Below are 12206 nucleotides of genomic sequence, written 5' to 3' on the forward strand. Positions count from 1 at the left end.
GTTTTAATCTGTTCTGTAAACAGAGAAGGTGAACAATAAGAGCTTCTGATACCTTTAAGTGCTCTTTGACAGTAACTTGGATGTGTGATTGTCTTCCTTTTAAATTATTTTAAAACGTGTTGCTTCAGTAAGACTTGGGATTTCTTGCATGGAAATGCTTGAGGTAGTGTCAAATCTGTGTTTCTGTGGTTAACGCAAGTTGCCTGCTAGTAGGCAGTAGGACGTCTTCACTGAACAAAATTTATGACTTTCTTAGTTGCTTTGATTCATTTTACTGAAAGTGCTTTTTTTCATTTATTTTTTTCTCTTCAGCTAAGAGGAGATGGACATCATCAGATAATAACCTTAAAAGAATAGGAAGGGAAATACTGTTGGCAAGGAACTTAAGACCCTGAACAGTTATGAAAACATTTAGTGACAAATAAAAGTGGGCCAGAACCTTGAGGTTTCTGAAGTATGAGAATAGAATCTGTGTGATTCTTGTCTACTCCTATTTGTCTTTTAGTACTGAGAATTAAACTGGTGTGCACATGGTCATCAATGGATCATTACTACTTTAGGGAACCATGTAAGAAATGACTTAAAGTTAAGTCCATATGATAAAGACCTCTTCCTTTATCTGTAGTTCTGTCTGAAAAAGTTTTGCATGACATTACAGTGTTTTCAAACCTCGGTGGTATCTAAAAGCTGCTTTCAGAATTTGGCTTTTGGCAATTAATAAAAGTTACAATTGCTTGAAATATGAAACTGACTATGTGTAATATCCTCCTCGTGATGAAGTAACTGAAGTCTGGTTTTCCTACATGAGTTATTACTTTGTTGGGAGCAGCGAGTCTCATGCAGTGTGACTTTTCTTTCATGTTCTGCTCAGACCCAGCATTCAAACACTATCAAGACTATTTAAATGAGAGACACTTAGTTTTTCATGTTTTAACAGTTTTCCAGTAAAAGGCTCAAAACTTCCAGTGCAACTGTATGCCTTGTTCCATATAAGGTTGTTAGATATATTCCTAAAATCATGGATTAACTGTTAGGTTTTGGGTGACTTGTTTATAATGATGAACCTTGTTACAATTGAAGAGAGCCTGCTGGCTTCCCTGGGACTCAGTATTCTCAGCCATGAAAACATGGAGCGTGTCCAAAGTAAATGCACGTAGGCTCTTGCTGTAAGATGGGTGTTTGCAATTGAAGTGAGTGACAATCTACAGTGAGAGTTGAATATTGTTTGATAATGCGTGTGGAAGTACAAAGAGAAGTTTTGTGCTGGATTGCACTGAGCAGTGTATTGCTGAGTCTGGAAAAGAAGAAAAAGCCTTGTATGTGAAATCTCTAGAACAATTTTAATAGAAGAACTGGATTAGTATAGGTGAGTTGGTCTTGTATTTGGAGTTAGAATGTGTCAAAAGACAAAATAAATGTAAAATTGAGGGCGATGTTCTGTTGGCTCTTTTCATGGAACAGGTAAATGAAGAACAAAATATAACTGATGAATGTTCTGTGGCTGGAGCTCTATTTGAAGTATCTTCCTGAAAGCCTTTAAATCTTGAGAGCAGTAGCAACAAAACTTCACTGCTGAAAATATCTGTGCAATCAATATAAGAAATGACACAGTGTTCTCTGTGCACAAATGAGCTGTTAGAAGTACTGGTAGTAAAAAAAAAAAAAAAAAGGGGGGGGGTTCCTTTTCACTACTCCAAAGGAGTGATGGCTGGTTGAGTACCAACATGTAATATGTATTTTCCTAAAGTGCCATGGTCATCTTTATGTAACTAATACCTCTGATTATTAGAAGTAGACTGAACAACAACAAAAAATCCTGACAAAACAACAAAAAATCCTAACCCAATTTAAATGGAGACAAAACAGCTTGTTTGCTACCAAGTAAAATGAGTCTTTTTTTAATGCTGCTGGAAGTCTAAGCAGCTTTCATATAACTTTCCTTCAGGTGCTTTTCTGTCTTAGTAGTTTGTTACAGTTAATACTGCTGATCATTCTGTTAATCTTCAGTACAGAGTAAGATTCAGTGCAGACTAGAAATTGTGAATGGGTAATTTCTGAACAAAAATATTTTCTTACATTAATGGCAGTACAGGTATGTATATTCTGAAATACGTTAGTTTGTATTTTGAGATTTCAGAAATAAAGCGTGAGCTTTCTATATAAGGTAAAATTGTTATCTTTCACTTTCTAATATTCATGCTTAGATGTAATGAAAAGTTGAGAAAGATTTGAAGAAAAGTTTCAATTAAGTGTTTGCATAGGCACTTCAGAAAGGGCAGCATTCTCGGTGCTGCATGTTGGTTGCAAAGGTGTGGAAAGAGTAGAGAGAACATTCTTTCATTACTTGTAGATTAAAAGTATTAAATATTCTCTTCTTGAGAGTTGTTTTATTGCCGTTTTGAGATTTCCGACTACTTTTTCCCCTTACCATCCTTTCCCAGTGACTGGCCTATCAACTGTCTTGATTTCTAGATACGTTTTAGTTTGATTTATCTGTGCTACTCAGTGTTTTCATAGAATTCCTGACTAATGTCAGTAGTATACCGAAAGAAGTCTTTATCTGAATCTTTTAATTACTCGTTTGTTGTTACTTCGTTGACTTAGCTATGACTTGAGCACTGAGAAATTGGTGGGAAATAGAATCCTTCCAAGGATGGATTCACGTATAGGTGTATAGATGGCTTTTTTTTCCAGAAACAGGATTTCTATTTTATAAAGGCTTATTGACCAAAATGGTGGTTATTGTATCCATTTGAATGACTTCTTTGCATGTGAAAACTGGGCTATTAAAAGTTGAGCTGTTACTGAGAAAGTTAATCAAGATATAGTCCAGGTACTGGTTTGACAAGAAAAATTGAAAAATGCAGAGTAGTTAAAATAGTGCCTTTAGAACTTGAGCTCAGTAAAAATAAACTGTGGACTAAGACTTTGCGGCTTGGTTTCATTAGTTCACTTGAAGAATGGATGACTGAAGTTGCTGGAGCATCTGTTTAGCAAAAGAAGTTGAACCTGTGGTTTAATGTACTTTGCATGGTTAGAAACTACACTGTCTGGAGCTTGAAGTGCTGTTGCTACTTTTGAAAGTACTGAAGGCCTTAAACAGAAATCAAATCTGCTATGAAGACATAGCACCACAGTGTAGGACAAAAATTGCATTTGTATGATGATGCTTATCTTTATTAGGATCTAGGATCTGTAGGCATCATAGGTGATAAAAGTCTTAACTTATGCCTTCTTGTTAGGAGGTCTTCATTAGCATTATCTCAAGAAAGCAGAAGTAACTGAAGTATTTAAATTTTTACCTGATGCTCTAGATCAGTAATCAAGGTGCAAAAATACCATGTTGGAATGTTTTCCAGTAAACATGAACGTATATGGTGCTTATAACTAGTTAACTTCCTGGAAAATCAGTATACTAGTTACGTGATCTTCATGTTGCTTGATATAGTGCTGCATTTTGACATCTGTGTTCTCAGAAATATGACCGATCTGTATCCAGCTTGGTTTTCTCCTAAGGCAAGCTTTTGTAAGTTCAAGCTGTGTTTCCACATGGCTGTGGATCAGGTAAAAGAATATGGTTTTTCAGAGGAAAGTAGAGTTCTCTTCGTAAAAGGTAAGCTAAATGATGAAGAGTTAATGTGAAGACCTTCTTATGTACCAACTAATACTTTTGTGGTGGTTTTTTTTTTTTTTAGGTGCCTTAGCTGGACCAGTTGTTGATCCACATGTGACAGCAGTTTGGGGGAAGAAGGTTGCACTGAAATGCATAATTGATGTAAATGAAACAATAACACAAGTTTCCTGGGAGAAGATCCATGGTAAAATCTCAGAGACTATTGCTGTTCATCATCCTGAATATGGAATTTCTATTCAAGAAAAATACCAAGGAAGAGTGTCATTTAAAAACTACTCACTTACTGATGCAACAATCATCCTAAAAAATGTAAGCTTTTCTGATGCAGGAGAATATATCTGTAAGGCAGTTACATTCCCTCTTGGAAATTCACAGTCGTCAATAACTGTAACAGTATTAGGTAAGTAAACTTAAGGAAAAGAATTGAAATTAGTAGCATCAACTTATTAATATATTGCTTTTTTTGGACAATTAGACTTTGCTTTTGCTTTTTAGAATTTAGACTTGGAAACAATACTGATTTTAGGGATCTGTGTGTGTGCTTGCTGAAAAGCTGTTGAAGACAGTGTTAGTCTTCATTACCTTCTAAGTTTGCTGTTAGTATGGTAAGTTAAAGACATTGGTTGGGTTTGTAATATAAATTGTTAATTAATGTTAATATAAATAAAAAAAAGTCTACACCTTGCAAGTGTAAAGTAGAATTATTCAGACTGTTTCTGGGAATTCAAGCCCTTGTATAGTTATGTAGTTATCTGATGTGAAACTTATATGAAACTTGAACTTAAAAAGTAATTTTGTCTACCTCACTGAGAATTGTGTTGTTGTGCTTGTGTTCTGTTGGAAGGACCAGTACTGAATACCAGGTTAATTTAGATAGCTGTGCAATATGAAGTAAAACAATTACTTTGGCCTAATGACTTAACTGTTTGTCATAACTTTTATCTTCTAACAGTCAAGTTATTTATATATCCCTTGCAGGTAGTCAAGTGCTGTTTTGTTCAGCAGAGCTGACCTTCAGTGACTCTTTCTGTACAGAAGTTTTGATTTTTAGGATATTCTTGGTTTCTGGTGTCTTCCAAAATAGTAGAATGCCCTATGAAATAAATTGGATGGATGTAACATAGTATGTGAACTGACTTCCACCACAAGGTGGGGCAAAATAGATGCATCAAAGCAACTGATTTAATCCAGTTTAATATCATTAACTTCTTTAAGGAAGCTTTGTTTGATACAAAACACGTAGTCTTCTGATTCTTTCCTGCCTCTATTTCACCTGTTATGATTTTTGTCTGTGACAAGCAGTTACGTCCATGGTTACTAAAGCAGTCTCTCAGCTTTTGGGTTCATTTCTATCATTAAACACTGGGAGGTTCTCATTGCTATTCCTCATCTCTTCTGTTTAGTCTTAGACTTTTTTTTTTTTGCACCTTACTAGTAGCTATTTATTTTTGCCCCATTGGGTCTTGTTTTTTGAAGCATGAAGAGTCCCTGCAACTTGGAAAGCAAATCCATGGTTTGTGTGCCCATTGTTCTACATTTGAAAATGTAGGACTGCAGTGTGCTTAATAAGTTGTATACAACAACGTTTGTTAGAATAGATGAAGTATAGTATGTCAGGTATAGTGCTCTTGGTCATGGCTTTTTTCTTAATGATGTAGATAGGTACTGGGAGTTATAAGCCTGTCAGTGGCGTGATGTCAACCTCTGAACTTCAAAACTTCAACCAATTCTTTCCAAGTTAGTAACAAACATGCATATTTGAATAGTAAATGTTCTGCAAAATACAAGCTGAATGGAAGTGGGATAGGGGTATTAGGAGGATTAAAAAAACATATAGGTCAAGCCTCTCCTGACAGAAGTGAATCTAAATATTATTTTTCTTCCTTTAATTTGCAATCTTAACTGCTTGCTTTTCCATCCTGGTTAGCAGGTGCTTAGCTTATACATAGAGCTGGGTAAACTGGGATTGACTGCCTCAATATTTTCTATTCTTCTGACAGTTTTTTGCTACAGAGTTATTTAATCTAGAGTTAAGTAGTAAAAGCAATAGGGGAGTGGTGTTTCGTAGTGGTCTTTGGGGTTTCAGTAGCTTGAGTTCAACAACAGAAGCTCAGGTCTGTTTTAAGACATAGAATAGCTCCAATCAGAACTTGAAATCCTGATGTGACTTAATCAGCTTTATTTGACTGTTTTCCTGCTGTTCTAAAAAATTGTCCCATGAGTGATGAAAGTCCAGCTGAGGTTGAAACTGGTTGTTTCCAGTAGAAACGTCACCTTTTTACCTGCTGGTTCCTATTTAGTAAGGAGTTGATTTGCTTACTATGTGTAGTAGGCACATTAATCTAGTAATAGGTGCTATTAAAATGTAAAACGGGCTGAGGAAAAAAATAATTACAAGGTAATGTCGTATTTTGCCACAATATATTGGTCACTTAAGATAGAGGTTCTAAACACCAACTTATGTTCTTAAGCTTAACAGATATAAATGCAGTGACTTCGCTTAGTCTATTTGCTTAGCTTAGTACTTTGTTGCTTTAAGGAAATGCACTGTAAGAGGAGAGGTAAGATGAAGAAATGTAAATGCTTTTCAGGTCACAGAGGCTAATTAATCTATCTAAAACTATAGTTCTTAAAGTTCATCTTCTATTAGCTAGAGCAAAAAAGAAATTTGTATGTCAGACTGTGTGTTCTGTGCTTTCCGTTTCTCAAGATAGTGACTAAACTGGCCAAAAAGGTCTTTGAAGAAAGAAGAGATGGTGTATAGCAGAGGTACTTCTGTTGCTAGCTAATTGAATACTGCATATAATGATTTAAATAATTGGTTTGGTTTTTATCCCACTGTCTTGCAAAGCTAGAGTTCAGAATTGCAAAAAGCAAAGGCAAGAACCGAGAGTAGGAAGAGCTGCCTTCTGTAAGTGAAGTTCAGGTTTTAGACCATCTAAAGAACCTGAAGGTGTACAAGTCCATGGGATCCATTCATGGGTTCTGAAGGAAATGATGGATGAAGTTGCCAAACTGCTATCCATCATATCTGGAAGGTCATGGCAGTCTGAAGTTCCCACTGAGTGGAAAAGGGGAAACATAACCTCCATTTTTGAGAAAGGAAAAAAGATCCAGGGAATTACAGGCCAGTCAGTCTCACCTCTGTGCCTGGCAAGATTGTGAAGCAGATCCTCCTGAAAGTTCTACTTAAAACACATGGAAAATTAAGGTGAGGTGATTGGTAACCAATATGGCTTCACCAAGAGCAAATTGTGCTTGTGGAACTGAGTGACTTTTTACAATGGAGTTACAGCATCAGTGAATATAGGGGGAACAACAGAAACCATCTACTTGCACTTATGCAAAGCATTTGCACTGTCCTGCATGACATCCTGGATAGGGAATGGGCTGCATGGTCACACTCAAAGCTGTGGTCAATTGATCGGTATCCAAATGGAGGTGAAAAATGGCATTTCTCAGGGATCAGTGCTGGGACTGGTATTAAATAACACCATTGTAGGCAGTGTAGACGGTGGGATCGAGTGCACCGCCAGCAGGCTTGCAGATAAGACCAAGCTGAGCAATGCAATTGACATCCTGGAAGAAAGGGATGCCGTCCAGAGGGACCTGGACAGGCTTGAGAGGTGAAGTTATGAAGTTCAACAAGGCCAGATGCAAGATCCTGCACCTGAGTTGGAGCAAGCCCAAGCACACCTACAGATTGGGTAGAGCAGCCCTGAGAAGAATTTGGGGGGTGTCTGATGAAAGGTTCAACAGGAACCAACTGTGTGCTCCCAGCCTAAAAGGCCAATGGTATCCTGGGTTGCATCAAGAGAAGTGTGACCAGCAGGTCAAGGGAGGTGATCCTGCCTCTCTACTCTGCTTTCATGAGACTTCACCTGGATTATTGCATCCAGTTTTGGAGCCCTCATTACAAGAAGAACATGGATTTGTTGGAATGGAACCAGAGGAGGGCTATGAGGATGTTCAAAGGTTTGGATCACATCCCCTATGAGGACAGGATGAGAGAGCAGTGACTCTTCAGCCTAGACAGGAGAAGATGGTAGGGGGACCATATAGTGGTCTTTCTGTACCAGAAGAGAGCCTACAGGAAAGCTGGGGAGGAACTTATTTTATAAGGGCATGTAGCAACAAAGAAAAGTGGCTCTAAACTGGAGGAGAGTAGGTGTAGACTAGATACTAGAAATTCTTTACTGTGAGAATGAGATGCTGGAACACGTTGTCCAGCAATGTTGATGCCCCCTACCAGGAGGCATTCAGGGCTAGATTGGATTGAGCAGAATGATGTAGCAGGATGTGTCCCTGCTTATAGCGGAGAGGTTAGAACCAACTGATGTTGGGAAAAGTTGGACTAGATGACCTTTGAAGATCCCTTCTAACACAAACTATTCTATGATGTTAAGCTTGAGTAATGAAGTACTTCTTGTGCCTCTAGAGACTTACTCTTAAGAATGACAGGCAGGATTTAAAACCTGTGAATCAAATGAGCTGCACAGCACAGAGTATTGAAAGTGAATTTACATCTGCCACCTTGGATAGATCCCCAGGCACACTGATGTACAAATTATTATGATGAAAATTTAAAGGAAGATGCATGTCTGTAGGAAGCTAGCTGATGTGGAGGTGGACAGGAAGTAATATTAAGAATATTTTTTTTGAAAAGTTACAGAAGTTACTAGGTACATGTAGGTTATGATGAAAAATGGGTTGACATTTCCCAGTGTCATGTTGTGACTAATTAATTAGTGAGTTTAATGGTCAGTCGAAATAATATTGTTTGTATTGTATTCATGCCAGTTACATCCAGACTTCCTGCATACAGTTATAGAAGTATTTCTTCCAAAAAAAGCAAATAATTCAACTTCCTTATAATTCCAAAAAACCTTGTACACTTTCTCTAGACACTGTGTTATGCTATCTTTTTGTAAAGTGTGAGCTTGGTTAATGGTATCTGATGGTTCGTGTATGTAACACAAAGCTAAAGTAGGTAGGCTTAAATTAGGTAGCAATTATGAGAGAAGGATTGACATGAATGTGCAAATGAGTTGAGCATTCTTAAATAGGTGCAAGTTTAGTTTAAATATGACAGTGGCTTATAACTGAAATGTAATCAAGATTGTGTAATGGCTCCCAATATCTGTGACCACTCTTCAACACAAGCAAGGTAACCCATGCCCTCTATCAATCAGTGTCTCTAACCTCCTTGATTATTTAACTGGGCTAATGGGGAGCTGCCACTTCCCTTTCACTCTTATACTTTGGAAACAAGTCCATTCTGCATTTGAATCTTTGTAGAAATGTTTGTTTTTTTTTTTCCCCAGGTAAATATTGCCTCCACCATATTTTCTGTTTCACTTGAGCAGAGCGTGATCATAGAATCAAGTATAATGGAGCATAATGTTTCTAATAATGGTGAAAGCAGCTTCTCTAATATTCTCTTAGCTTTTTCTGTGCCACATTTGCTTTTGGTCATCTTTTTTCTAAGTTTCCCAATGTGAAAAGCATGACTGGGAGATGGCAGTAGACCCTTGTAATTAAGGATTCATTCAGAAGATAATTTTCTTAAGCTATAGGTAAAACAACCTGAAAGGCTACAGAATGAGTAGCTGGGTTTCTACTGTTAATTGGCTTCAGTTGCTGGAGTGGAGTAATTGTGAAAGATAACCAAATGAGTAGCTAACTCCTTTTTATCTCTTAGTTGATATGTAGTTCAAAAGCCATGATTTATGGAAGATGTAACTAAACACTTTAAAAGTATGCAACAATAAAGCACCAAAGCACTTTGGACTAGAAGGAGCTATATTTTGTCAAGATGAGTTACTTATCAGTTTAATTTTTTCTTTCTGGTGAATGAAGGTCTAAGAATTACTCTATCAGCCGAGGCTGTTCAATCTTAAAAATATCAGATGTCACCTGAGAAAGGAGGCTTACCATCTGAAGGAAAGTTAATATTAGGAGAAACTAAGCTTTTAAAATCCTGTATCCTGTTCTCTGGCACTTAATATTCAAAGACAATTTATTTTAATGAGCTTACTAAGTGAAGCATCATACTGAGTAATCTGTTCTGGGTTTAGAGATGCACTATTAAACATGTGAACTAATAACTATTCCTTCATAAACAGTGGGGAAAAATTTTTTTTGAAGGAGTCTTTACCTTCAAGAAAAGTTCAAAGGGATGAAATAGGTGAACATTTTTGTTGCACCTGAAAGTTCTGGTGAAGAAACCTAATACTAATGGTGAAGCTTTTTGATTTTGGTGTGATCGGGGGGATGAGAGGGGCTTGGAGGAAAGTACATTAAAGAAAGCTTCAGTTCTCAGTAGTGTTAGAGAGTAGGGCATCAAACTGAAAGAGGAGCTCTATTACAGATGTTGCAAATCTAGAAACATTGAATGTAGAATTTGGTGGAAGAGCTGTTGCTGTTGGTTTATTTACAGTAGGGTCATTTACATAGCACAGCAGGAAAGGCTGTCAGATAAATGATGCAGAAAGCAATTCAGTCTTGATGGTGGTCTTCCTGAAACAACAGCCAGCCTTCAGTTTGAGTTATATTCTTCAAGCACTTGTTATATCCTGAGCATAGAAAAGAGAACAGATTTTTTTTATAAGGTTATCCATTTAGTTGTGATCTTTCATTTAAGTGTAACTGGACAAATATCATACTTTTTTAGTGATGGAGAAGTGGTATAGACTGACCAGAAATCAGCCAAACTGATTCTAGAATCCACTCACACAAAAATAAGTTGTTACTGTTATCTCTTTCAAGGTATTGTGATCTTGAGAGAATCTTGCCAGCTCTTGTGAAGTGTGCTTTATTACATTTTAATGTGTGCTAGCTTCAGGTTTTTTGGAAGAAACGCTGTGAACTAAATCTCTTCTTATGGGGTATTGAGAAGTGTCTAAGTGGAAAGAATTGCCATTGCTCTGTAATTGAGGACTGATCCACTGAGATGGATTCTGAAGTGTAGTGATACTTCGGAGAGCTCATCTTAACTGAATCAATGCACAAGGATTTTGTAATAGGGTACTGTACTACTGAGAAACCCAGATGTCTCAGTATTAGAAAGGGAAATGAACCATCCTAAAACACAAAGCCTTAGTTCATATCAGAAGCAGAGATGGTCTGGGGACTTAAGTCGTAACTGGTGTCTATTCCAGCTTAACAAGATTATACTAGTAAAACAGGAAGAAGTACTTAAAGGCTTTACAGCCTGTGGCAGACCTGTGGATCAGTAACATAGCTTCCTTTTTAGAGACAAGTTTGCTCTCTAAATCCTAAACGTGTGGCAAAGCAATGGATTTACAAGGATGTCAGGTTCTTTTGGTTGAGCTTCTTGAGTCTTGAACAAAGTATTGAGGTCAAGTTTTTAATGTCTATAGCTGATAACATCTGTATATACATTTTTAATTTTATATATAAAAATTCTGTAAATTATATACATGAATAATTTAATGCAAAGTTTTTACTGTGTGTATGTCTACATTTTAAATCTTTAAAAAGGCAATTCTTGATTGCTCTTACTTTTAGCCTGGAATTTGCTGTTGCATTTAAGAACTGTAAGAAACTTAAAATTTTAATATCTGGTGTTAGAACACTGAATAAAGTAGTGCTGAAATGACCAAAACTGTCAGTGTAGATTAATACTTTAAATACAATACTGTACTTTGCAGTACAATTCAGGCTTTCTTTAATATAGGAGTGTATTTTCAATCTAATACATAAAAAAATATCTATTTGTTGTCAGACATTGGAATTGAAGCACTGTGGTTTGCGCTTTGAGCCTAACAACTCTGGAGTTCTCTGTCAGTGCTTTAAGCATAAGGAATGAGCAGCACTAAACTTCAAGTCATGAGCAAATGCAATATTGGTGGGCCAAAGCACTGCAGAGTTCTTATCCTTGATAATCATTTGATCTTATTTATATATTGCCTGTTCAGTGTGAGCTCTGTAAAATGATTTAGATGAGTGTTGCTATGTAAGAGAGTTAGGTGAAAGTTCTGAACTCTTTCTGGCTTAAATTTACCTTTTTTCTCCCGTAGTTGAACCTATTGTCAGCTTAACAAAAGGACCAAACCCTCTGATTGATGGTGCAAATCAAACAATAGCAGCCATTTGTACAGCAGCCACTGGAAAGCCTGCTGCGGAGATTGACTGGGAAGGAGGTCTTGGTGAAATGGAATCCAGCTCCACTTTGTTTCCAAATGAAACAGTGACAGTCATAAGTCAGTATAATATTGTCCCTACACGATTTGCAAGAGGAAGACGAATAACTTGTATTGTGAGGCACCCAGCTTTGGAAAAGGAGATAAGATTCTCTCATGTGTTGGATATACAGTGTAAGTATTTTTAAGTAGCTGTTGCTACTTGATGAATTTACTATAACTACTGTCTTTATCTGTGTTTAGGTTTGATAGGGACATGTTGAACATGTAATTCTTCAGAAAAAGAGAAAATTGCTTAGAAAAGCATGTAATAAGGGATCAGCCAGGAATAGAAGTCTAAGGTTTCTGTTGTAATTAAAAAGAAAAAAAAGTCTAGTAACAAAGCTAAAATAGCATTATGGCTGTTT

At 36.8% G+C, this 12206-nt stretch overlaps 1 protein-coding gene across 4 annotated transcripts in view; it reads left to right on the top strand.

Annotated features, from left to right (window-relative positions):
* The window catches only part of NECTIN3 (nectin cell adhesion molecule 3), a 60233-nt gene that overhangs the window by 18616 nt on the left and 29411 nt on the right, over positions 1–12206 (top strand). For all 4 annotated transcript variants that reach the window (XM_048933453.1, XM_048933454.1, XM_048933455.1 and 1 more), the window contains exons 2-3: positions 3696–4034; positions 11677–11973. In XM_048933453.1, coding sequence (XP_048789410.1) covers positions 3696–4034; positions 11677–11973 — 636 coding nt within the window. The remainder of the gene's footprint in view (positions 1–3695; positions 4035–11676; positions 11974–12206) is intronic.

Source organism: Lagopus muta, chromosome 1, assembly GCF_023343835.1.
Source record: "Lagopus muta isolate bLagMut1 chromosome 1, bLagMut1 primary, whole genome shotgun sequence".
In the NCBI taxonomy this organism is placed as follows: Eukaryota; Metazoa; Chordata; class Aves; order Galliformes; family Phasianidae; genus Lagopus; species Lagopus muta.